The sequence below is a fragment of the Salvelinus alpinus genome, chromosome 21, assembly GCF_045679555.1.
Source record: "Salvelinus alpinus chromosome 21, SLU_Salpinus.1, whole genome shotgun sequence".
In the NCBI taxonomy this organism is placed as follows: Eukaryota; Metazoa; Chordata; class Actinopteri; order Salmoniformes; family Salmonidae; genus Salvelinus; species Salvelinus alpinus.
In genome coordinates this window covers 28,022,352-28,048,474 of record NC_092106.1, presented here as the reverse complement: position 1 = coordinate 28,048,474, position 26,123 = coordinate 28,022,352, and the positions used below count along the sequence as shown (strand labels likewise).

Sequence of the window (26,123 nt, the reverse complement as noted above, 5' to 3'; positions counted from 1 at the left end):
CTTACCTGTACCGTTTTCAGTGTGCGGCCTTTATTTCATTTGTGGAAATAAAGATAAACTAAGGCCTGGATTTAATCTGTATCACAGAAGAGCCGCACAATAGCGCAATTAAAATTTAAAAGCAATGTTTCCACGTTTACGGAGACTGCATTCACGGTATACGCTGCATATGTCGGCTCAACCGGAACGTACCTTTACATTTTAATTGCGCTATAACGCGGATCTTCCGCGATATGGATTGAATCTAGCCCTAGGTTAAAATCATTGGGGTTCAGAGATCCATGCTCACATGATGAATAACCAGTCATTACTGTGAGCCCGTCCTCCCCAGTTAAGGTGCAACCAACCTCCTATGATGTCAGACATAGAAGATTCAGGTCAAACCCAGTCGTCACATTTCCAAGTGGTTTGAACCTTAACATCTACAACATACAGAAAGCCTTGTCAATCAATCAACAGCTTGCCACACATTACAGGAGGTAGGTGGCACCTTTATTGGGCAGAACAGGCTCGTGGTAACGGCTGGAGCAGAATGGGTGGAATGGTGTCAAATAAAATCAAACACATGGTTTCTATATGTTTGATGCCATTCCATTTGCTCCGTTCCGGTCATTATTATGAACTGTTCTCCCCTCAGCAGCCTCCACTGGCATTCAAGTATTCCATTCAAGTATTCCATTCAAGTATTCCATTAATGTATTCCATTCATGTACTCCATTCATGTATTCTATTCATGTACTCCATTCATGGCCACCGGAGTATTTATATGACCCCCCCACCTCTCCATTTGTTTTGACACTGCTGCTACTCGCTGTTATTATCTATGCATAGTCACTTCACCCCACCTACATGTACAAATTACCTCAACTAACCTGTACCCCCGCACATTGACTCGGTACCGGTACCCCCTGTATATAGCCTCATTATCGGTAAATATTTTCTTAACTCTTCTTGAACTGCACTGTTGGTTAAGGGCTTGTAAGTAAGCATTTCATGGTAAGATCTACACTTGTCGTATTCGGCGCATTTGACAAATAAAGTTTGATTTGGTTTTGATTTGATTTGTAAGTATACTGTAAATAAGGTCACAGATGGCCTTTTACAATCTAATCTAATGAAAGTAATCTGAAGAAACAACAGTTTGTAAACAGAGTACACTGAGAATAATACATGTTCTAAAATTATAGGGTCTCAGAGGTAAAGGTTTTGAAACACAGGGTGCCCTAATGAAGCAGTATGGTTGATGGATGGCCTGCCCTATGAGCACAGTGCTTTCTAAAGGCTGCTCCAACATTTGTCAACGGACATGACGCATGGGGCAACACCTGCTAACGGCCTTACCCATTCATCAGAACATTTTACGAGTGTGTCTCGCTCTCCATTGTGTGTGTGTGCGCGTTGGTGTGTGTTTGTGTGTGTGAGAGCGTGAGTGCATGTAAGGTCTTAAACATGATGCATGCTTCCATGCCACCCATGTCACGCTGTGTGATGACTGAGTGACGCTGGTTTTCTGGTTGCAATGTACAGTATGTGCGTGGCCATAGCGCTACACAGAATAGCCTGTAGCCAAAGGGTTTTGGTTATCGTCCAACCCATCTCAAAGTCTATCCCCAGGGCTGAGAAACAACAGAGGCGTAAAGCATTGCTCAGAAAGATTCACACAGCCATAGCCTCAACATTTCTCATTGTGCTGCAGTTTTTGCCAGCCCAAGGGCACAGGTGGCCTTAGTGTGGGGATCGATCAGTCATCTGCCGTAGACGGCTGCTCCGAGGGAGAGAGCTTCATAGCTACTGTGTGCTTGCCTTGAGAACATAACATGGGTGGGGTAGGAGACTGGTGATTGATTCATCAGTCATCTAAAAGTATAATGATCAACGTGTTATGCAGCTGACTGATACTGACAACCAAAAGGGGTTTAAAACTAAGACAATGGTTCAGGGAAGCTTTAAGTGGGGAGGCAGAGGTTAAAGGCTCTAACTGTCTGGCTCTAACTTTGATCCTGCTGTAGTATTTACAAGAACAAACCCTCCTTGCTCTGGGAATGAGAATGGGGGTTTATTGAGCTGAAAAATCCCTGTTTCACATTCAAAGGCAGGCAGGGAGCTGTCTGGGGTGATTCAGTGACGTGCGGGGTAATGAGAAAGTCATCCATCTATAGCTCACACAGATTGAGTTGCTGCTTGAACACTGGCGAAACACATTGAATGCGACAAATCTTAGTGTTCTGGTATAACGTTTTCACAATGTTCTATTAACGCTGATTCCCCTCTACTGAGACAGACCATATACTTTTGCTTATGCCACTCACCTGTACAGCTTGACGTTGGCCTCTTTCTCCAGCTGAGACCAGAGCTGATAACACTCCTCCATCATGTGGGTGTAGTAGTCCTCGTCATAGGCCTTGCGGATGATGCATGTCTGGCCATGAGAGCTGCCACGAGAGTGCGGCAGGACAAACTGAGAAACAAGAAAATCAGAAACAGAGTTGGAGTTGCCATTTTCATATTCACAGGACATTTTGCCCTAGCCTTTTGGGGACCCTAAAGGCATAGAGAAAATGTTGCTGTTTTAAAGCAAGTTTCCTGCAATTCTACACATTATGCCATGCATGGGGTGGAGAGAAGATTTATCAATGTTATCAATCATGCAATTCTACTCATTGTGCCATGGGCTGGAAACTTTGGCATTTTCACAGGAAATGTTCTGCTATTTTAAACATTTTGCCATGCTAATATGTTATCTGAGTGAGTGGCTAACACAATCATTGGGGGGCCCCCTGGAGGTCAGGGCCTCTGTCACGTGCCCTGCATGCCCTGTCAGTAATTTGAACATGATTACTTCAAGTTTAGATAGCTGGCTAGACTAATTTACCAATCTAAAAAAAGGTAGGTGACATGTGTGACTGTCAGTTATTGACATAACAAGAGAAAAACTTGTGTCTTCTAATATTTTAACGTTCAACAGTACTTTGAAAACCAACTTTGTCCCCCCCCACACACACACACAAAAAAATACATATAAAAAATGAAGGAGTCGCTTATGTCGCCTATGCTTATAGCCGGACCTGCATGTTCACATGGAAGTTTGAAACATGCTGAAACTATAGCTAGGCCTACTCAGCTGTAGGCCTACATAATTGTCTCGTGAGCTGTCAGTGCTCTAAACAATTGCGGCGCGCTTGTGAACATGGAGAACCATGCGGCGAGGGAAATTCTAAAAACTCTGGATTTTTTTTGCAGACTAAAGGTTTGGTCTAAAATAAAGTAATATTTCAAATACAATGAAAGATCATAATTTCATACAATTTCCAAAATGTATAACTTCCAACTGCCAGAGGAACATATGTTACTTTATAAGAGATGTCAAGTTTGCAACCCTCTTTGTCTTCAGCGTTTTCAGACTGTCAATCCTGTTGGCCAAATACATGTGAAACAGTGGATTCTCACTCATTTTAGATGGATGCAAAGTCAAATATATCGAGGGTTTAGTTAGCTCAGAAAGAGCCATAGATAGCCTATCTAGGATGGTTGATACTGTTCAAGTTGCCATGGTTATATGAGGTCCCCCTTCCCAATTTTCTATGAGGACACCTCCATGCTCCAATTGTCCTTATGGTTAAAATAATTGCACTCCATTTATGGGTTAGTGTAAAAGTAAAGATAGTATCTTCCAACAACCTGCCACAAACAAATTGTGCGTATGTCTTTTTTCATTAGCTTACTTAATTCCCAATTTCACAACTTTATTTTTGACATAGAGTCACCTCCTGACCAATTTGGCATCCTAAAATAACAACAAAAAATGTATTTTATTGCCACATACACCAGATAGGTGCAGTGAAATGTGTTGTTTTACAGGGTCAGCCATAGTGGTATGGCATCCCTGAAGCAACTTACGGTTAAGTGCCTTGCTCAAGGGCACATTAACAGATTTGTCATGTTGTCAGCTCGGGTATTCAAACCAGCGACCTTTAGGTTACTGGCCCAATCGCTAGGCTACATGCCGCCTGCTATCTGAGAATCATATTTGTAAATGCACACAACCTCCCATTCGGCAGCTTAGAATTGGTCTGGCTGTGACATGTATTGAGAGGAGACTCAAACAGCTCATTGATTTTCCCTCCCTCCCCCCTCCCTCCCTCTCTCTCTCTCACACTCCGTGGACAGATGGCGCTTTTCCCTCTGAATGGCTCTCATTCAATCGATCAGCACACAGATAGTTCATCCCCATCAACCCCAGACAGACAGACAGACAGACAGACAGACAGACAGACAGACAGACAGACAGACAGACAGACAGACAGACAGACAGACAGACAGACAGACAGACAGACAGACAGACAGACAGACAGACAGACAGACAGACAGACAGACAGACAGACAGACAGACAGGAGAATAGAGGGACTAGGGCATAGGGCGGAGGTGAGGCACAATCTCATTTAAATACACAACAGCACCCAGCACATTCTCCCTTGCAAACTCACACCCTGACACTTTTGACCAAAGTATCTTCTTTTCAACACACTTTTTGGAATAAAGACTTTAATTTGAAATATACTCATCTCAATCTCCTGCACTGTGATATGATGAGACCTGTTGAAACTGATATCGATCCCCTCTCATGTTTAAGCGCATGAAGTAGTTAACCTACCGGTGATAAAATAGTCACCAACTCGGTCATGAGTTGGATGGAGTTAGAGCTATTGAGGGTGTTATTAGCCTGTTATTACCATATATCTGCAACCTGTATATTAAGAACAGCTTTAGGAGGTGAAAAGATGGAGGGATGAGTATAGGAGGACAGTGATGGTGTAATAATAAGAGATGGGTGGAGGACGGTGGAGTGCTGACCATAGCAGTGGCTCTGTGTGTAACGGGTGGTTGGGGATGTGGGTGGAGGAGGTGGAGGGGTGACCATAGCAGTGGCTCTATGTGTAACAGGGTTATGGTCTGTGGCGTGGACAGTGGGCAGGACAGCAGGCTGAACAGATGGGTTCTGTGGCACAGAACCTGCAGAGGGTCAGCTTGTCACATGCCCCACTGTTCTGCCCTGTCATGCACAGAGGAAATGTGAGCCTCCCCACAGATCTGGGCTGCCATATCACACTTCATTAACCTGGCAGAGAGCACATCCTTCCTCTTTATGACTGTCACACCCACAGTGGATTGCTGCTAGACTGATACAAATATTTGATGTTTTCTGATGAGACTTGCTGACATTACAGTATATTTATACAGACTATATTAACCATCTGCATTTAACCCTATTTACACTGTAATCATATTACCATATGGTCAATGTTCAAATGCTAGATTAACTGTGTCTCTGCTATTATTTAATGTTGAGGCCTGTGTGTCCTGACCATGTGTACACTGCCTGCTCATCGTGGCATCGCTGGTCGTCATGATTGTTCCCAGCCAGAGAGTAGCTAGACTGCTAAACTCCGCAGTGAGAAACAAACGAGACAGATTGTTGTTTATGACTGGAGAGCCTTACTGGGACACTGAAATCACCATCTGCCGGCAGTGAAAGTTTATTCCCTGTGAGCGCAAGTCAGAGGAGTGCCGCTGAGACACCAGCGAAGCACAGCAGTCCTGCCTCTCCCCCTGCTGTAATATGATGAACAGCATATTACCACTTTACTTTGTAAAGTCTGCTCCTCTTGCTGCTCTGCCTGCAGCTAGCAGCATTTAAAACTGCAATGTCAGGACATTCTATTAACATGTCTCAACATCAGGACGTGTTTGAATCGATAAGGATGATGTTGTTGAAAAAGTTTCAGTGACAAAGATTTGCAGCTAACATTTCTTTGATGTTGGGAGCTACTCTATTACGTAAACTGTTCACATTTTCCACTTAGAACTTTCCAGAGAAAATTTGCAGGTTGTCTTTTTGCGACCTTTACAATTTAGACAAAAAATATCAATACTTTCCAGACTTTTGGGGTTAGCTCTAAATGTTTAATGTTTGGCTACTGTCATGCTTCTAGACTTCTCCCCATTTTTGCTATTTGGTCACCTGGATAGATTGTTGCCCAGACAATGGTGGAAACAAGATGTACTACAGCTCCATATTGGAAAAGGTCAAGCTTGAAAATAACATTCCGCACCAGTCAGAAGCTCAAGTAACATTCTAGCGCTGTTTACCTGGCATTTACTGCCAGCTATTTATTTCAAGTCATGTTTAAATATAAAGTACCTGGTGCATAAATTCATGATTGCCCAGGCCAACATTACAGGAGGAGGCTCAGGTCTGTCTAATGAATAACTGAAGACCCATGAATAATAAATAGCTTGCGCTTTACCCCCTCCGCCTCGCAGACTGAGTATCTTTCAGCTGGTAGCTGTGCCCGTAGAGGTAAGAGAATATAAGCACCAAACGGGGGTAGTTTGTTGTCTTATAGGCTATGTGATGGTACACTATAATGTAGACAGAGCAAATGTTTTAAAATGTCTCCCAGAATACATCTGTTCTGTTTGACCCAAATCATTCCCCCCTTCCCCCTACTTTATGTCTCCATTGGGCTAATGATTCCACTGGAGTGCTCATCTCCTCTCCTCTGTACATGAATGGGTTGAGGATTAGATGGGGAAGGTTCCATCTCTCCATGGCCCTATTGCTGCCAATTGAATTTCTGCTCTTTGGTGCACAGATAGATTTGTGATCACTCAGGGAGAACGGGATTACATTTGCTTCTGGAGTGTGTGTGTGTGTGTGTGTGTGTGTGTGTGTGTGTGTGTGTGTGTGTGTGTGTGTGTGTGTGTGTGTGTGTGTGTGTGTGTGTGTGTGTGTGTGTGTGTGTGTGTGTGTGTGTGTGTGTGTGTGTGTGTGTGTGTGTGTGTGTGTGTGTGTGTGTGCACATGTTAATGTGTGACCTTGCATTTATAAAACCAGTGATCTACCATTATGGAACCTGCCCTGACGCTGATCATGTATATTAGGTAACAGTGATTGTTCTGTAATACTGTTTAAAATGTTCAACCTTTATTCTCTGTCATACATGAGAGGCTGATGATTATGGGCATCAACAGAGACACACACAACTATATTTTGGAATATGTTGTTTGTCCGTTTGGAATATTTATTAAGCCAGCCGTTTCAAACCTGCATTCATGAAACATTTTCTGGAGTAGTGTACACTTCATCATTAAATACCATATCTCTGGGTAGCCTGGGTCTCAACGGGGGAGGTAGGGACAGCTGTCGATATCTCTCCCTCTGGAGCTGCCAGACAAGCAGAGATTCACTAATGAAAAACACGGGGACAAAGCCCAGAATCATCCTACAAAGGATAGTTTAATATTTAGTAACATACATAGGTAATTTCTATTGTTCAATGGAATTGTGTTGAAAATGTCAAGGCTATGTTCATGATACACATTGTGTTGAATTCCCTCTACTTTGAAACCCTTTATCACATAGAAAACAACCTAAAACACTTCATGGTTAATGTCTGTGAAGCTGCTTCCTCATGCAGGCCTAAATCTCTAGTGATATAGTTGACTTGATTCGAGGTTCCAGGGGGTCCACTTAAAAAGCTTCTTGAACATTGTTCCTCGAAACGAGTAAAAACTGTACTCAAAGTACCTTCTGCATGCTGTGGTGGTTTTGCCCCCAGGCTGTGTCCAAGACAGTACAGATGAACTTTGCCCTTTCGCTTTTATTTGGGGATGAGCAATGTCAGTGCAGAGGAGATTTGCTGTAGGCTCTGCAGCGCACTGTGAAAATTTAACTCCTGGTCTGAGAAAGCAGGAAGCTGTGACGATATGTAGAGCAATGAGTCTGTCAGGACTTTACCTGGTAGAATGCACTATGTCTTTACAACATGCACAACAGTCTTGGAGATACTAAGGATACATCATATGAAGCCTGCATCATTTTAAAGAAGTAATATTATATGATGTGTTACGCTATTTGAAACATCAGTTAGCTATACCTGAAATACAGGAGATTTTGTTAGATTTTTGATCACATAATAATGATACTTTTTTGGCATCTGGGAAGCTTTCAGTTCAAGGAGATTACCGGCTCACCTGAAGAGACTGTCAAAACTGGTGTCCATACAAAATTAAACTCGAAAACGAAAGACAAAGTGTATTTATTTGAAACAAATGAGTTTTGAGCGCAGAAGTTGCAGGTTCAGTGGTTTTCATCCTCTACCAACCAATTCACATTTTTTTCTTCTATGTTTTGTTGTTGAACCAGTCAGCATACATAGAAGCGCCATGTGAAACAATTATTCTTTGAGACAGGTGTCGCCATGGTGCAAGGCTCTCCATTCCCCCAAGCTAAATGGTTTCTGCTTCCCGTTGCATTTATCTGGGAGACCAAGCACACGGACGTCGGCAGAGCAAATATCTGGCCAGCGGAGATGTGTCCCGGGGAAGAAGGGTGGAGGTGGTGGAGATGAATGTGTCCCGGGGAAGAAGGGTGGAGGTGGTGGAGATGAATGTGTCCCGGGGAAGAAGGGCGGAGGTGGAGGTGGTGGAGATGAATGTGTCCCCAGGGAAGGAGGGTGGTTTAGTTTAGTTTATTAGGATCCCCATTAGCTACTGCACATGAAGTAGCTACTCTTCCTGGGGTCCACATAAAACGTACAAATACATGACAAAGTACAGAACAGTAATAGACAAGAACAACATAAGATATTACATTAAATTCCAAATTAAAAAATTAAATAAGAGTTGGGGGTGGTGGAGATGAATGTGTCCCTGGAGAAGGAGGGTGTAGGTGGGAGTGGTGGAGATGAATGTGTCCCTGGAGAAGGAGTGTGTAGGTGGGGGTGGTGGAGATGAATGTGTCCCTGGAGAAGGAGTGTGTAGGTGGGGGTGGTGGAGATGAATGTGTCCCTGGAGAAGGAGTGTGTAGGTGGGGGTGGTGGAGATGAATGTGTCCCTGGAGAAGGAGTGTGGAGGTGGGGGTGGTGGAGATGAATGTGTCCCTGGAGAAGGAGTGTGTAGGTGGGGGTGGTGGAGATGAATGTGTCCCTGGAGAAGGAGTGTGTAGGTGGGGGTGGTGGAGATGAATGTGTCCCTGGAGAAGGAGTGTGTAGGTGGGAGTGGTGGAGATGAATGTGTCCCTGGAGAAGGAGTGTGTAGGTGGGGGTGGTGGAGATGAATGTGTCCCTGGAGAAGGAGTGTGTAGGTGGGGGTGGTGGAGATGAATGTGTCCCTGGAGAAGGAGTGTGGAGGTGGGGGTGGTGGAGATGAATGTGTCCCTGGAGAAGGAGTGTGGAGGTGGGGGTGGTGGAGATGAATGTGTCCCTGGAGAAGGAGGGTGGAGGTGGGGGTGGTGGAGATGAATGTGTCCCTGGAGAAGGAGGGTGAGGTGGGGGTGGTGGAGATGAATGTGTCCTGGAGAAGGAGGGTGGAGGTGGGAGTGGTGGAGATGAATGTGTCCCTGGAGAAGGAGGGTGGAGGTGGAGGTGTTGGAGATTAACGTGTCCCTGGAGAAGGAGGGTGGAGGTGGGGGTGGTGGAGATGAATGTGTCCTGGAGAAGGAGTGTGGAGGTGGGGGTGGTGGAGATGAATGTGTCCCTGGAGAAGGAGTGTGGAGGTGGGAGTGGTGGCAGGAAGAGAGCCAGAGGATGAGGATCTGTGTCTGAGGCCTTGTGTCTTTCCCTTCTCTTTCCACCTCTGAATCAGAGACAGGGGACTCCAGACAGTTCCTCTCTCTTGACTGATAGTAGTGTGACAACGGGGTTGGTGAGGGGAGTCTTGGTTATGCAGCTCACACCTGGTCAAGGTGCAGTCTGTCTGCCTCACGCTGAGAGAGGGAAGAATTAGTAGAGCTCTTCACTGAGCAGCGCGTAGTTGGACTGTTCAAACAGCTAAACATTTTTGACGAATTGAAAACTAGTTGTGGATATAGCATACAAATTGTTAGAATATGTAAATTTAAAGTCTTTATTTTATAATCTATAAATGGATGAATGGATGAACAACATAATAAAAGGAATTGGTACATGATATGCTATGACCAGAAACATCAACATCTCAAAAACCCTACTGATTCTCACTGTCTCACCTTGATATGTTATGTACATACTTCGTATTCCACTTAGAAAGCTGGCCGTGTCTGTATTGAGGTATAAAGAAAACAAGTTATTTATACCACATAGCATATCATGCCGAATAAAACCTTGATTAGATAGTTTTTTGTCTCTTTTTTCCTTATTCCCTTGTTGTGCCAGACAGACTGCGCAGCCAGAATACCTTCATCAGGAAGGAAGCGACTGGGATCTATCCTTGGGGCAGAATGGAAATGTATTCAGGGGATGGATGTCTAATAGAGCTGGCAAGGACACTTTTCCTTATTAAGACAAATAGGCCCCTGAAGGTGGAGAGATGCTTTAATATAGGAGGAAGGGAAGAGGGGAGGGAAAGAGGAGTGGGGAGGGGGGGGGGGGGGAGGGGAGGGGAGGAAGGGGGGAGGAATGGAGGGGAGGAGTGGGTAGGGGGTATGGGAGGAAGGGAAGAGTGGAGGAGGGGGAGGGGGGAGGAAGGGAGGTAATGGAGGGAGGGAGGGGAGGTATTTGGTGCCAGTATTACTCCCATTTTGCATTCAATTAAAGATCATGAAGCCAATGGGATGAGTTAATTAGTGTTACTTGCAGGATGAGTATAAGGATCTGATTTATTTATTGGACAATATAACACAAGGCCTACTTTTGTAGTTGGTCACCCAGGCGTTGGTCAACCCTATGATCTAAAAAGCAATTAAGTCCAAAACCTTGGATATTTACTGTGATGGTTTTCTGTCTCCTAGCCTTTTGCAGCCTTTCACCAAAGCACACAATGAAGAGCTTTGGTATGTGATTTGATTTTCTGTATCAATGGCTGCTGTCTACGCTGGGACAGTGAGTGACAGTGTGACTGGCAGACTTTGAGTGGAGAGCGTGGGATTTCAGCAGAACCAGAGCAGAGCAACCTCTAAAGACAGCTAACTCCCTGAGCTCAGAGCTAAACCATGACTGGCACAATGCGATGTTGGGCTTATTAGATTCCTCAAGACATTACACAAATTGACAAAGAGAAAACTATTGTTGTGGAGGAATGAGCATACAGGAAAGGATTGTAGAAACTGCAGTATTTAAATGTATCAGATGGTGTGAAATAAGATTTAACTCTTGCGCATAATTTGAATATAGTTTGAATACAATTATTCATAGTTCCATCTTTTGAGTATAATCCTATTGGTACTATTTGAGTATGTATGAGCATATTTGTTTACAATGTGTGTGTGTATGTGTGTGTGTGTGTGTGGCTACTTATAGCTGATTTTGTGGGCAAGGCCAGCATTGAGAATGTAAATCTAGTTTCTATGCCAGAGGCTAGTTTGAGTCACAGCATAAATGTGTTCGTTTTTGGAGTCTAATGTTGTCTCAGTAAAAACACCATACCATAATCATTCTCATGGTGAGACAATCGATAGCTGAGGGTCGACACATACAAACTAAGACAGTAGCTGCGTCTGAAATAGCCCTCTTTTCCCTATAGCGCTATATAGTGAATAAGTTCCCATTCAAACACAGCCAGTGAGATCAGTTACCCAGAGGACTCGGCTGCTCTGTGTCCGCACAGCATGACACTCTCGTTCAGTGCTACATTTAGCAGCACCCTCCGTTGAAATAAAGCGAGGCATACACATTTTACATTACATTTACGTCTTTTAGCAGACACTCTTATCCAAAACAACTAGGGTTAGCTGCCTTGTTTAAGGGCACAGCGACAGATTTGTTTCACCTAGTCAGCTTGTGGATTTGAACCAGTGACCTTTTAGTTACTGGCCCAATGCTCTTAACCGCTAGGCTACCTGACAGCATTGAGACCATAGTCTCTTTCGCAAAGGAGTCCTGCATACACACAATTTACAAAATACACTGAACAAAAGTATAAACGCAACATGCAATAATTTCAACGATTTTACTGAGTTACAGTTCCTATAAGGAAATCAGTCAATTGAAATATATTCATTGGGCCCTAATCTATGGATTTCAGATGAGTGGGAATACAGATATGCATCTGTTGGTCACAGGTACCTTTAAAAAAAAAGGTAGGGGTGTGGATCAGAAAACCAGTCAGTATCTGGTGTGACCACCATTTCCACTCCTCTTCGTTGGCTGTGCGAAGTTGCTGAATATTAGGAGGAACTGGAACACGCTGTCATGCACATCGATCCAGAGCATCGCACAAATGCTCAACGGGTGACATGTCTGGTGGGTATGCAGGCCATGGAAGAACACAGACATTTTCAGCTTCCAGGAATTGTGTACAGATATTTGCGCCATGGGGTCGTGTATTATCATGCTGAAACATTAGGTGATGGCGGCGGATGAATGGCACGACAATGGGTCTCAGGATCTCGTCACGGTATCTCTGTTCATTCAAATTGCCACCAATAAAATACAATTGTGCTCGTTGTCCGTAGTTTATCCCTGCCCATACCATAATCCCACCACCACCATGGGGCACTCTGTTCACAATGTTGACATCAGCAAACCGCTCGACCACAGAACGCCATACAAGCTGTCTGCCATCTGCCCTGTACAGCTGACAACAGGATTTGTCACGTCCTGACCATAGTTCTTGTGTGTTTTGCTTGTTTAGTGTTGGTCAGGACGTGAGCTGGGTGGGCATTCTATGTTGTGTGTCTAGTTTGTCTATTTCTGTGTTCAGCCTAATATGGTTCTCAATCAGAGGCAGCTGTCATTCGTTGTCCCTGATTGAGAATCATATATAGGTGGCTTGTTTTGTGTTGGGGATTGTGGGTGGTTGTCTTCTGTCTTTGTGTTCTGCACCAGATAGGACTGTTTTCGGTTTTCACATTTCTTGTTTTGTTGTTTGTAGTGTTCTCATATATTCTTTATTAAATCATGTTGAACACTAGCCGCGCTGCGTTTTGGTCCTCTCCTTCATCCCAGGAAGAAAGCCGTTACAGGATTCATCCGTGAAGTGCACACTTCTTCAGCGTACCAGTTGCCATTGAAGGGGAGCATTTGCCAACTGAAGTCAGTTATGACACCGAATTGCAGTCAGGTCAAGACTCTGGTGTAGGACGACGAGCACGCAAATGAGCTTCCCTGAGACGCTTTTCTTCGGTTGTGCAAACCCACAGTTTCATCAGCTGTCCGGGTGGCTGTTCTCAGACGATCCCACAGGTGAAGAAGCTAGATGTGGCGGTCCTGGGCAGGCGTGGTTACACGTGGTCAGCGGTTGTGAGGCTGGTTGGACATATTGCCAAATTCCCTAAAACAACTATGCACTCCCTCAAAACTTGAGACATCTGGGGCATTGTGTTGTGTGACAAAACTGCACATTTTAGAGGCATTTTATTGGCCCCAGCACAAGGTGCACCTGTGTAATGATCATGCGGTTCAATCAGCTTCTTGATATGCCACACCTGTCAGGTGGATGGATTATCTTGGCAAATGATAAATGCTCACTAAAAGGGATTTAAATACATTTGTGCACAAAATTTGATAGACATAAAGCTTTTTGTGCATATGGAAAACTTCTGGTATCTTTTATTTCAGCTCATGAAACATGGGACCAACACTTTACATATTGCGTTTCTATTTTTGATCAGTATACAATACACACACACCCACACACACGCACACGCACACACACACACACGCACACACACACACACACACACACACACACACACACACACACACACACACACACACACACACACACACACACAAAGCCTGGAAAAACAAATCCAACATGAGGCAAGATATACTTTTTAGCAAGAATCTACTACACATCAAGAGCTTTAGAGATTAAGGTCTTCAAAAATGTCCTTCTATTTAGCCTAAATTGCTAGTTTCATTAACAGGCTTTGAATGGTTATGAATCTGAGGCAGTGTACCCAGTGTATGGTCCCACAAACAGTAAACAGGTTTCAGGAGAAAGGACATTCCCCCAGAAACCGATACACTCCTAGAAGAAACACACAGAAGAATGGCAACCTGCATTACCATTCAATTAATACCAATCCCAATACCTTAGCACTGCAGCATCACTTAACAATTCTATATTATTTCCATAAACCCATCCGTCTACTGTCTCTTTCTCTCTTTCTCTCTCTCTCGCAGATGTATCTATTTCCAGAGTGCCACATACTAATGAGAAACTCGAAATACTAATACTTTTTCACGAATAACATGAACAACGTATTTACAGTTCTACAAATAGGAGCAACATGATGTTTTCATTGTAATGCTAGTGCTACATTGTGCCTGTTAACAAGACTGTTAGCGTTCACAGTAATTGTGAGTTTGTAATCGATTGAAAACGGGTGTAGTCGATTTGTCAATTGATGTTGCAATCAAAGGTAATGAACTAAACACATCCATTGTCATATGGAGGTCATTTACACGAGGGTAGTATTACATTATGTATGGTAACGGCACAAACTTTCCATGGTTCTGAATTCAGTTGTTCCAGTTGCTGTCGCTAGGAGCTGTCCGCAGTGCTGAAACGACGGTGGTGCGCTGACTTGAAGAAAGAGAACGGCATACCCAACGATCTATCTATCGATTTAGCGAACGTTGAAATTGAACAGTCTCTGTCTATCAGCTGATAACGACTTGAGAACATAGCTCTCAGTGGAGCGCCCGTGCTGCGCAGTGTGCGATCCCGAGGTCTCACAGCAAGTGGCTTTTGCGGTGCACGAGCAGTCTCTATTTCATTTGAAGGAAAAGTGTTGATCCCAAGGACATTCCTTTCTATTAGCAGAGGACCACTACTGAAAGCAAGCATGAGCGCCGCACGAGATTACATAGTCGTTCTGATGGTTCTCTTTGCAATGATGACTGACATAGGCGCTAAAGGTAAGATTCTCAATAATATAACGGAAGGCTATTTGGTCGCTTATGCACATGTGTATTGCAATGCAATTCTGTTCCCGACCCGCCGGTGTTATGGTGCCACTGTACCCAATTATGTGTGAGCCTTTTTGTTGGTAGGTTATCTGGGAAACTAAAGATGAAGATGTGTTTGTGGGAGGTCAGTCGGCTAGCAGTCGTGTTTCCACCTTTAATGAGGTTTAAATGGTCCCCTCCACCGTTATGGCAATTATTCTAAAATAATTAATGTGGAGGAGAGGATATAACGTATACATATCGTTATATTAAAGGCAGATGTTGTAGCCTATTACTTTCTGTAGTATTAGGATATTTTATAGTGTTGGGCGATACAGTAGCCTAGTTATTGCCTGCAATGACGAATTCACAACAAGCCATACTAATTGCAATCGGCTATAAGGTTAGTTAAACACATTCATTTAATTTAAAAAAGTTATACATTGACTAGTGATTGTAATTTAGCAAATTCCAAATCCAAACTTTACATAATTGTAAGTATTGTAATAACTGTTAAACAAACTTAGGCTAATAAAGTGTGGTACATGTATCTTAATTAGTCTCAAAATATCATCCTTTTGAAGTGTATTTTAATCGGTAATTATTATAACCTACATGGATGGGAAATATAATTAATTCTTGCCACACAGTGGGCCAATCATTTTGAATAATTCATGAATAATGTGTCAACTTCTATCTCATGTTTTAAAAAATCTGTTCAAAGGAGATCTAATCATGAAAGAAGATGTATTCGTTTTAAGAACATTGGAATGACATGCACTGACGTGCATTGGTTTTACAGCTGGCTGCACTATACATGCTTTTGATTTGACGACATTCATTTATTAAAGTACTATCTTATCTTATTGAGAATCCTGCTGCGCACTGTACGGGTAGGGGGGTTGGGATAGTTAAAGAGGAATAAATAAACCTATGAAGACAACCAGACAACATTTTCTCGGCCTGCATCTGATCATTCTACCCACATAAATATTTATTAAAAGGTTTGGTCTTGACTTGCACCCATGGTGTACTTCACATGAGTCTCACATAAACATGCATGTCACACAACGTCGATCATGGCGGACCCATCAGACGTTTCTGTCCAATCTGCTGAATTTGTTTTATTCTGATTTGTTCCCATATTTTAGTGACCCTGTGCAAACTATTACATTTCCGTTCATGTCATATCAGAAATGATTGAAATTCAAATTAAAGAATTGTAAAATCCTCATTGAAAATAAATACTGTAGAATATTTCAAAAATTGGTCATTCAATTGAATTGACTTTTGAGGAGATGTTTGATAGAATAGAACAGGAAATTAGCAAAGGAAAAAAACGGAGGGTATCTATGTTGTGGGATGAGATGTCAGACTTTGGAAGAATCATGCACATACAGTATTTACCTGATAAAGTAATACATCAACCAATTATAACCCCAATTTACACAGATTTTTAGATCCAAGTGTTTTACTAATAGGTATTCGATATTCCATAAAACTAATAGCTATTACGGCTTCTTCATGCCTGCGGCTGGGAAAACCTGGCTCCAGAGAGAATGTTGCATCATATTCTGCATTGATCCCAAGTCATCAGCCTGACCTTATGATCTCAGAGGTCCGTGGGCCTCCCTGTCCTTATCAGTCACCTTCTATTGAACCTCTGAAGCTGCACTTTACTGCAGAACAGAAGCACCTGTAAAAGCACTCTAGCTAATGTGAGGCTCCATCAGTCCAGATTGAGCACTGAGCGAGAGGGTCAGTGAGCTAAAAGCAGGAGCCCATATTAAATTGATAGCATTGTGCTGTGCTAAAAATGGGTGACAAATTGATGAGGAATGGGTGAGTATAGGTTCCCTTGGGTGAGTATAGGTAAATATAGGTTGACTTTAGGTTGGTCAGTAATCCTCCATCTTTTTTGTTGTTGTGTCAATGTCAATGAGTGTACAAAACATTAAGAACACCTGCACTTTCCATGACATAGACTGACCAGGTAAATCCAGGTGAAAGCTATGATCCCTTATTGATGTCACCAGTTAAATCCACTTCCATCAGTGGCGATGAAGGGGAGGAGACAGGTTAAATAAGTATTTGTAAGCCTTGAGACAATTGAGACATGGATAGTGTATGTGTGCCATTCAGAGGGTAAATGGGCAAGACAAAATATTTAAGTGCCTTTGAACGGGGTATAGTACTAGGTGCCAGGCGCACCGGTTTGTGTTTGTCAAGAACGGCAACGCTGCTGGGTTTTTCACGCTCAACAGTTTCCCATGTGTATCAAGAAGGGTCCACCACCCAAAGGACATCCAGCCAACTTGACATAACTGTGGGAAGCATTGGAGTCAACATGGGCCAGCATCCATGTGGAACGCTTTCAATACCTCGTAGAGTCCATGCTCCGACGAATTAAGGCTGTTCTGAGGGCAAAAGGGGGTGCAACTTAATATTAGGAAGGTGTTCCTAATGTTTTGTACACTGTGTGTGTATACAATCTGTCCATAGATATAATTTATCTCATAGGCTGCATTAATTGAGGGCGGGATGCATAAGCCTGTGTAGTTGTGTGTCATGGGCTCTAATGTCAACATGCTGTTTCAAAGTACATTGTGTGTTTCTACTGGTTTTATGGTGTGTTTTTGAGAATCATAAGGGAGGTGGCCGTTTGTGTCTGTTCACAGCGAGAATGCTACTGCTCCTCTCTGATAATAATGAAAATTACAATACAATCTCAGAGCTATCATTGACACTGCAGAGTGCTGTGTCTGTATTGGCCGTTAGGGGGCGCATGAGGCCATTGATGCTGCCGCTTTTGAGCATCCCCTCTTGGTAATGGTTCTCGGGGTGGACTGTAATCATAATGGGGACAGGAGAGAATCAGTTCCCTCTCCCAGGAACATCCTATTCCTCTCTGCCCCTTATAATGTCCGTGAGAGACGTCTCCCTGTGCTCGGACACCTCCCACAACTCTCTGGCACCACCATGACGTCTGAGTGGGGGGACAGTGGACTGGAAAAGGGAGTTTTGATCATGTCTGAGTTTTGGGGTCACGCTCCGTGTTTATTTTCTCTAGATTGAGGCCCTGATTTAAAAAAAATGCCTGGCACTGAACTGGAGGGATAGAGGGCTGGGGGTCTGGAGGGCTGGGGGTCTGGAGGACTGGGGGTCTGGAGGGCTGGGGGTCTGGAGGACTGGATGTCTGGAGGGCTGGGGGTCTGGAGGACTGGAGGTCTGGAGGGCTGGGGGTCTGGAGGACTGGGGGTCTGGAGGGCTGGGGGTCTGGAGGACTGGATGTCTGGAGGGCTGGGGGTCTGGAGGACTGGGGGTCTGGAGGGCTGGGGGTCTGGAGGACTGGGGGTCTGGAGGGCTGGGGGTCTGGAGGACTGGATGTCTGGAGGGCTGGGGGTCTGGAGGGCTGGGGGTCTGGAGGGCTGGGGGTCTGGAGGACTTGAGGGCTGGAGGGCTGGGGGTCTGGAGGGCTGGGGGTCTGGAGGGCTGGGGGTCTGGAGGACTGGGGGTTTGGAGGACTTGAGGGCTGGAGGGCTTGGGGTCTGGAGGACTGGGGGTCTGGAGGACTGGATGTCTGGATGGCTGGGGGTCTGTGGGTCTGCAGGGCTGGGGGTCTGGAGGGCTGGGGGTCTGGAGGGCTGGGGGTTTGGAGGACTGGAGGGCTGGGGGTCTGCAGGGCTGGGGGGCTGGAGGGTTGGAGGGCTGGAGAGCTAGGGGTCTAGAGGGCTGGAGGGCTGTGGCTCTGGAGGGCTGGGGGTCTGGAGGTCTGAAGAGCTGGAGGGATGTGGGTGTGGAGGGCTGGAGACCATGGGGACTGAAGGGCTGGAGGGTTGGGGGTCTGGAGGTCTGGAGGGCTGGAGGGTTGGGGGTCTGGAGGATTGGAGGGCTGGAGGGCTGGGGGTCTGGAGGACTGAAGGGCTGGAGGGATGGGGGGTCTGGAGGGCTGAAGGGCTGGAGGGATGGGGGGTCTGGAGGGCTGGGGACCTGGGGGACTGAAGGGCTGGAGGGCTGCGGGTCTGGAGGCAACTCCCTGCATTGCCACCTCTGTCATCTACTGACACAGATCTGATGGGAGATCAGCATGGCTATTTGAGATAGAGAGGGAGAGAGAGAGAGAAAGAGAGGGAGAGAGAGAGAGAGAGAAAGAGAGGGGAGAGAGAGACACAAACGGCTGGTGCAGGAAGACTGGCAACAGCTAGAACAACATCAAACACATGCACACACACATAGATGAGCACCCTTGGAGTACACACACACACACACATGGAAACACACACGCATGTACATAGAAATCAATCCTCCTGTTTTAACTTATTGAATCGATTAGATTAGAACATAGGAAGTATGCATGTAATGTAGTGAATTGAACTAAAGCTCCCGCCTGTAATCCCTGTTCTGTGTGAGCTCAGAGCACAGCTTTAATTTTGCAATGATAAATCACCCCAGACACCCAGAAGTGGGGGGAAGGTTAGGTTTGAGAACGAGCTTGTGTGTATGTGTGTGTAAAAGAAAGAAAATCAGTGTTAGAGATTATACATTTTTCAGATTTGAAGTCATTGTCAATCATTCTGTATTGGAATATCAGAACAAACTACATCAATCTGAAGCCAGGTCTGATGTCCGAGGCTTGGCACAGTGTCCAATTATGAAGCCCTCATTTTTGCTGTCTTTGATGTTTTAGTTTAGCTTCCCATGTCGGAACTCTGAGCTAGACCTGAATATGTCACAATCAGTAATCTCTTCTAATTGTAGTGGTTGTTTTTCTCCATATAACACGCAAACACTTTATCTGTCTGTGTGTGTGTGTATGCACGCAAACACACACACATGCATGCAAAAATAAATCATAATCGAGCTCTGCTCAGCTTTTTTAACTTCCTTCCCCCCTAATTACTGGCTATTAAAAATCAGTGTGAACTCACAATGTGAACTCTGGCCGCAAGTGTTGCAAAAGCCCCTTCTCAGCCATTCCACTGATATTCTCAGAATAAACTCACCATTGTGGAGCCCCTGAGATAAGCGATAAACTTACACCCAGCTTCCTGATGCCTTCAGGCTGTCCTTCACTTCGCTCTCCTTCAGCTTGCGCTTCCTTCGCTTCCTTCCTTCCTTCCTTCCTTGCCTTCCTGATCCTTCCTTCCTTCCTTCCTTCCTTCCGTTCCTTCCTTCCTTCCTTCCTTCCTTCCTTCCTTCCTTCCTTCCGTCCGTCCTTCCTTCCTTCCTTCCTTCCTTCCTTCCTTCCTTCCTTCCTTCCTTCCTTCCTTCCTTCCTTCCTTCCTTCCTTCCTTCCTTCCTTCCTTCCTTCCTTCCTTTCTCTCTCTATCTCTCCCTCTCCCCCTCCCTCTCCCTCCTCGTTCCTCTCTCCTTTTCCCTGCCTCAGATAAAAAGCTATTTGCTCTGGGTGTCAATGATCCGACGGAATCAGCATTGCTTCATGGCGAAGGAAAGGAAAAGCTGGAAAGAGGGAACATCTCTTTTAATTAAACACCATAGATGCTCTCGAGATCTGATGAAAATGATATAATTTGGGAGAATTGAAAATGTTCAACACATGCTTTTCTATTACGGGTGATTAACCTGTCCCAATGTGCTTCTTGCTGTGCCATCAGAGGCTATTCAGACCGTGTATACCCTCCAAATTGTGGGGAGTTTCCCTTTTGACACATTAAATTGGAAATTAGTGTTATTGTAAAGCAGCCGTTGGTTCCCGTCTCCCGGGGAAGGAAGAGGGCTCCGTCTGACCCCGTCTCCCGGGGAAGGAAGATGGCTCAGTCTGATCCCGTCTCCCGGGGAAGGAAGAGGGCTCCGTCTGATCCCGTCTCCCGGGGAAGGAAGAGGGCTCCGTCTGATCCCGTCTCCCGGGGAAGGAAGAGGGCTCAGTCTGATCCCGTCACCCGGGAAAGGAAGAGGGCTCAGTCTGATCCCGTCACCCGGGGAAGGAAGAGGGCTCCGTCTGATCCCGTCTCCCGGGGAAGGAAGAGGGCTCCGTCTGATCCCGTCTCCCGGGGAAGGAAGAGGGCTCAGTCTGATCCCGTCTCCCGGGGAAGGAAGAGGGCTCAGTCTGATCCCGTCTCCCGGGGAAGGAAGAGGGCTCGGTCTGATCCCGTCTCCCGGGGAAGGAAGAGGGCTCGGTCTGATCCCGGCTCCCGGGGAAGGAATAGGGCTCGGTCTGATCCCGTCTCCCGGGGAAGGAAGAGGGCTCGGTCTGATCCCGCCTCCCGGGGAAGGAAGAGGGCTCAGTCTGATCCCGTCTCCCGGGGAAGGAATAGGGCTCGGTCTGATCCCGCCTCCCGGGGAAGGAATAGGGCTCGGTCTGATCCCGTCTCCCGGGGAAGGAAGAGGGCTCAGTCTGATCCCGTCTCCCGGGGAAGGAAGAGGGCTCGGTCTGATCCCGTCTCCCGGGGAAGGAAGAGGGCTCGGTCTGATCCCGTCTCCCGGGGAAGGAAGAGGGCTCGGTCTGATCCCGTCTCCCGGGGAAGGAAGAGGGCTCGGTCTGATCCCGCCTCCCGGGGAAGGAAGAGGGCTCAGTCTGATCCCGTCTCCCGGGGAAGGAATAGGGCTCGGTCTGATCCCGCCTCCCGGGGAAGGAATAGGGCTCGGTCTGATCCCGTCTCCCGGGGAAGGAAGAGGGCTCGGTCTGATCCCGTCTCCCGGGGAAGGAAGAGGGCTCCGTCTGATAGAGCTTTTGACACGTCCCAGGCGGTGCGGTGAGGTAGTGAGAGGACGGTGGAACCAAACACTCTTTCTCTTCTCCTCCGTCTTTTCCTCTCTGCATGATATATACCCCAGCTGCTGTCAGTCAAAGCAGGTTTTCTGAAGGCTGTGTTGATCTGGTTTACTATATCCCCATCTTTGAATGGAACATTATGTCCCGTTTGTGACAAAAGCCCTCGAGTTATACATCTGAGTAATTCTAAACTCTATCCATTTATGCTCCATTACCATGAATGCAGCCCCCTGTCATCTTCAAACATAATTTCTGCTCTGGTGTATTTCTACATGGCTTGTACCATCACAAAAAAGAAACAAAATTCTTCCTTTGTTGTCCTGCCTCTCAGTTACATACTGCACAGTACCACCCTGTGTTTCTCCAGTTCTTTCTTTTGTTCTACTTGAACACTCAGTACCGTGGGTCTGGTCTGAAAGACCAGAGCTATAGAACATTAACACTATTTATGTGTGAATGACTGGTGATGTCACATAGCAGTCTTTGGTTTCTCTCCCGGCTAGCTGGCTGCTGAGAGGCTTGGGGACATTTATTACAAATCAATGGCCAATCTAGTCTGCACTCTGGCCCATGTCCTCATGCATTACTCTCCAGGCTGTCTCCATAATGTAAATAAATCCTGCCTCCCATTTGCATTGTGTTGCTTGGGCAACTGACCTGACGCACACAGTCAGTAAGAGACATAACATCATGTGACACACAGTCAGTAAGAGACATAACATCATGTGACACACAGTCAGTAAGAGACATAACATCATGTGACACACAGTCAGTAAGAGACATAACATCATGTGACACACAGTCAGTAAGAGACATAACATCATGTGACACACAGTCAGTAAGAGACATAACATCATGTGACACACAGTCAGTAAGAGACATAACATCATGTGACACACAGTCAGTAAGAGACATAACATCATGTGACACACAGTCAGTAAGAGACATAACATCATGTGACACACAGTCAGTAAGAGACATAACCTCATGTGACACACAGTCAGTAAGAGACATAACATCATGTGACACACAGTCAGTAAGAGACATAACATCATGTGACACACAGTCAGTAAGAGACATAACATCATGTGACACACAGTCAGTAAGAGACATAACATCATGCTTGAATTGAAATCCACTAGATACGTTTCCGGAGCTGGACTGTTTTCTTTTTTTAATGTTCTTATTAAGATTAAGTTTGTTGTTTATTTTCTTCACACACTCCTCAGCTGCTGTCCTATTCCCTCCTCCCTCGCTACCTCATCCGTCCTCACCATGAAGCTCGGTCAGTTTCAGCCTCCCTATCTCAGACCTGTGGCTCTATCGATCTGACCACTGAGGAGGAGAGCAAACATTAGTGCAGGGAATCAGTACCAACCCATTCGCTCCCTCTCCTCTCCCTCTCCTCTCATGGATTGGCACACTGTGTACACCTGGCTAATTGGGGCTGGCGTGTGGTGAGCATGCAGAGCTGAGGACCTCTCTGGAACCATTAGGCCCTTGGACAGCTCTCTTCCTCTTCCCCACGTCTGGTTCACACTGCCAACTCCTGTCTGGAGGGCTCTTCATCTAGATGGGCAAACCAGGATCAGGCCAGACCAGACCTGGAGGATATCAGAGCTGGTTGTGTGCTCAGGCAGCAGGTCAACACTTCCATAGTCAGCAGGCCAACACTTCCACAGGCAGCAGGTCAACATTTCCACAGGCAGCAGGTCAACATTTCCACAGGCAGCAGGTCAACACTTCCACAGGCAGCATTCAACACTTCCACAGGCAGCATTCAACACTTGCCTAACTCGTCTGAAAGTAAACAAGACACTTTGTTTCTTCTCATCAGACATGTTTTGGACCTTCATGTTTTATGCAGGAGGGGTCAAGTAGATAGGGGTGACAGTGCTGTTTGTTTGTTCTTAGTTGGTCAACTCCAGTCATTTTTTTGATTTACTATGTTGACTGTCCCCAATCCATTTGGTGGAATATGGGCCCTCTACCACTTCTACTGTAATTGTAATTTCCTACCATCACACCCACTTCAAACTTGTCTTTTACCATAAAGTCTCTCAGTCCCCATAAAGATCTGATTGATGTGTTGCATCGCCTCCTCCGTTCAGTCGCTTTTGCTTGACTCCAAAGAGTCAGCGATGTTGATGATGGTTGGTCGGTAACCCCTACACCATAACACTCGACATTTCAAATGGAGGTGCAAGCAGAGTGCTTCAACGTAGTCCTATGACTCCTTTCCTGTCTGCACATCCTACTAGCTCTAGATGGCACGTCCTTCCTCTTCAGGACATGGAGCCACTTCTTCAAAAGTTGTGGGTCCTTGGTCAGCAGATGGTAGTTTACCAAGGGATTTTTTGGGGAGCAAATTCATACAGCCTGGTGCTATACAGTTCATGTTTGAATTACTACTTGTTGTTGCCATCTTCGTTGACCGCACCTAACCTCACTCCGAGTCACTCTCCGCACGAAACTCAATACCACAGACAATTTGCTGATACCTGCCAGTGACGCACTGGCGTCAGTGATGACCATGGCAATTTAAAATGGCACTGACCATAGCTTAAATAAACCCTGTTGACGATCAAAATACTAAATATAGAGATGATTTTATGTTAAATGCACATGTTTAGAATTAGTAGATTGAATACATCTCTTTGCTTAGATTTACTTCCTAGTGTTTCCATTCCCCTTCAAGGCATAAAAATCCTGTCCAGTCCTCAGTCCTACTCAGTACAACTCAGACATCCATGTCTTATGTATAGGACATCACATTGTTACTAACAGTAGGCCGAAACCCAAAAAGATTGTTAGTTAAAGCTGTTACTAGATAACAAGAGACCTTCCTCCCTCTCCATTCTTTCTTCTCTGAATGAGCATTTTTAATGAGCGTTATTAGGCAGCTCTGTTCATGCCTTTGTGGAGATGCATACAGCTCTGACAGACTTCAACTATAGATGATGTGGAACAGTTTGTGTAAAGTTCCAGTAGTGTTCTGTTGAGGTTATTGTCAGTAGCCCTCTGTTCTTTGCCACATATGTACGTACTTTGTAGTCATGCTGTTTCACATGCTGTTTCACAGCTTTTGCTTATTAACAGTTAGCCAAGCCATTATGCTCTCCTTGATGTTGGTATGAAAGCAGAGACTGTCAGGCAAGCTGCTGTGATGAGATGTTGCCATATAAATAGAACAGACTCTTTCTCTCCCCATTTTCTGTTTGCAACTACTGTATGTACATCACAGTCATGAAACATGTTTTTATTGTACATGGTTGTAAATGGTTTAGTGAAAGAAATGGTGAGTTTAAATGCATGCTTTGCGCCTGTGAATTTGATCCTTCACAACTGATATAGTGAACATAACACTGAGGTTGTGAGTGAATGTTGGCCCTGAACCTTTTGAAGGATATTATTTTAGGAGAAATCACTCTGGGCTTATCAAGATTGGCTTTGGTAATGATATAAGTAGAAGAGGAGCATAAATGTCCATTCTCCCGTGCATGTAGAGCAGAACGGTCTGTCTGTCATTAATGAACTGACGATGTGAAGAGCCCCTGTCAGGTATCCTTGGAGCCCTAGTCTGCGGTAATAAAGATGAATAATGTAAATCCTCGGAAACGGCGGCAGATCCCATCGGAATGTATCAGCATCATTGTTATTTACCTTGTTGTCAGGCTGGCTGCAGCGCAGCACAGAGAGGGAAACAGATGGAGATGCATAAGTAAGAGAAATGCTGCAGCTCAGGGTTTAGGTTGTAATCTTACGGCATACACTCTCAGCTCAGGGTTTAGGTTGTAATCTTACGGCATACACTCTCAGCTCAGGTTGTATACAGAATAGTGGGGTTTTATACAGAGGCATTCATAGAGACACCTGAGACTGTACTTTTAGCCTGTTCATTGTGCATAGCTTACCTAATTTAGGTAATGTGAGGTATATTTCAATGGGTAAAGGTTATTCATTGTAATCTTCCTTTTCAAAGTTTACACAGAAGCCGGCACTACTAGTTAGGTTGGGAACACTGCGCTGTGATGCATTCCACGTCAATAATAGTGGAATTCAAACAAGTTTTTTCATAGGCATTTCTGAAAGTCAATAAATAGGGATTATTTAGCCAGTGTGCAGGACAAATTAACTCTGCAGGGAAAATACTATGTCTCGAGTGGCTAGAGGATGTGAGTAAGCTCTCCCCCCCCCCCCCCCCCACAGAGAGAGAGAGAGAGAGAGAGAGAGAGAGAGAGAGAGAGAGAGAGAGAGAGAGAGAGAGAGAGAGAGAGAGAGAGAGAGAGAGAGAGAGAGAGAGAGAGAGAGAGAGAGAGAGAGAGAGAGAGAGAGAGAGAGAGAGAGAGAGAGAGAGAGAGAGAGAGAGAGAGAGAGAGAGAGAGAGAGAGACCTACTACAGTGACAGCCACCTGCATTCATCCACAGAGCACCGAGTTCTATTCCTATGTTGAAAAGCACAAGCTGTGCTCTCTCAACATAAAGACTGAAGCAGCCATTTCAATCAATCTTCCAT

General features: G+C 45.2%; 1 protein-coding gene across 3 annotated transcripts in view; it reads left to right on the top strand.

Moving 5' to 3' along the window:
- Nucleotides 1-14,444: 14,444 nt before the first annotated feature.
- LOC139548168 (seizure protein 6 homolog) overlaps nucleotides 14,445-26,123 on the top strand; it is a 146,258-nt gene continuing 134,579 nt past the window's right edge. Inside the window, exon 1 of one of the 3 annotated variants that reach the window (XM_071357626.1) lies at nucleotides 14,445-14,844. In XM_071357626.1, the coding sequence (XP_071213727.1) occupies nucleotides 14,772-14,844 (73 nt within the window). In that variant the 5' untranslated portion in view covers nucleotides 14,445-14,771. The remainder of the gene's footprint in view (nucleotides 14,845-26,123) is intronic. The other 2 variants (XM_071357625.1, XM_071357624.1) reach the window with 2 other exon arrangements.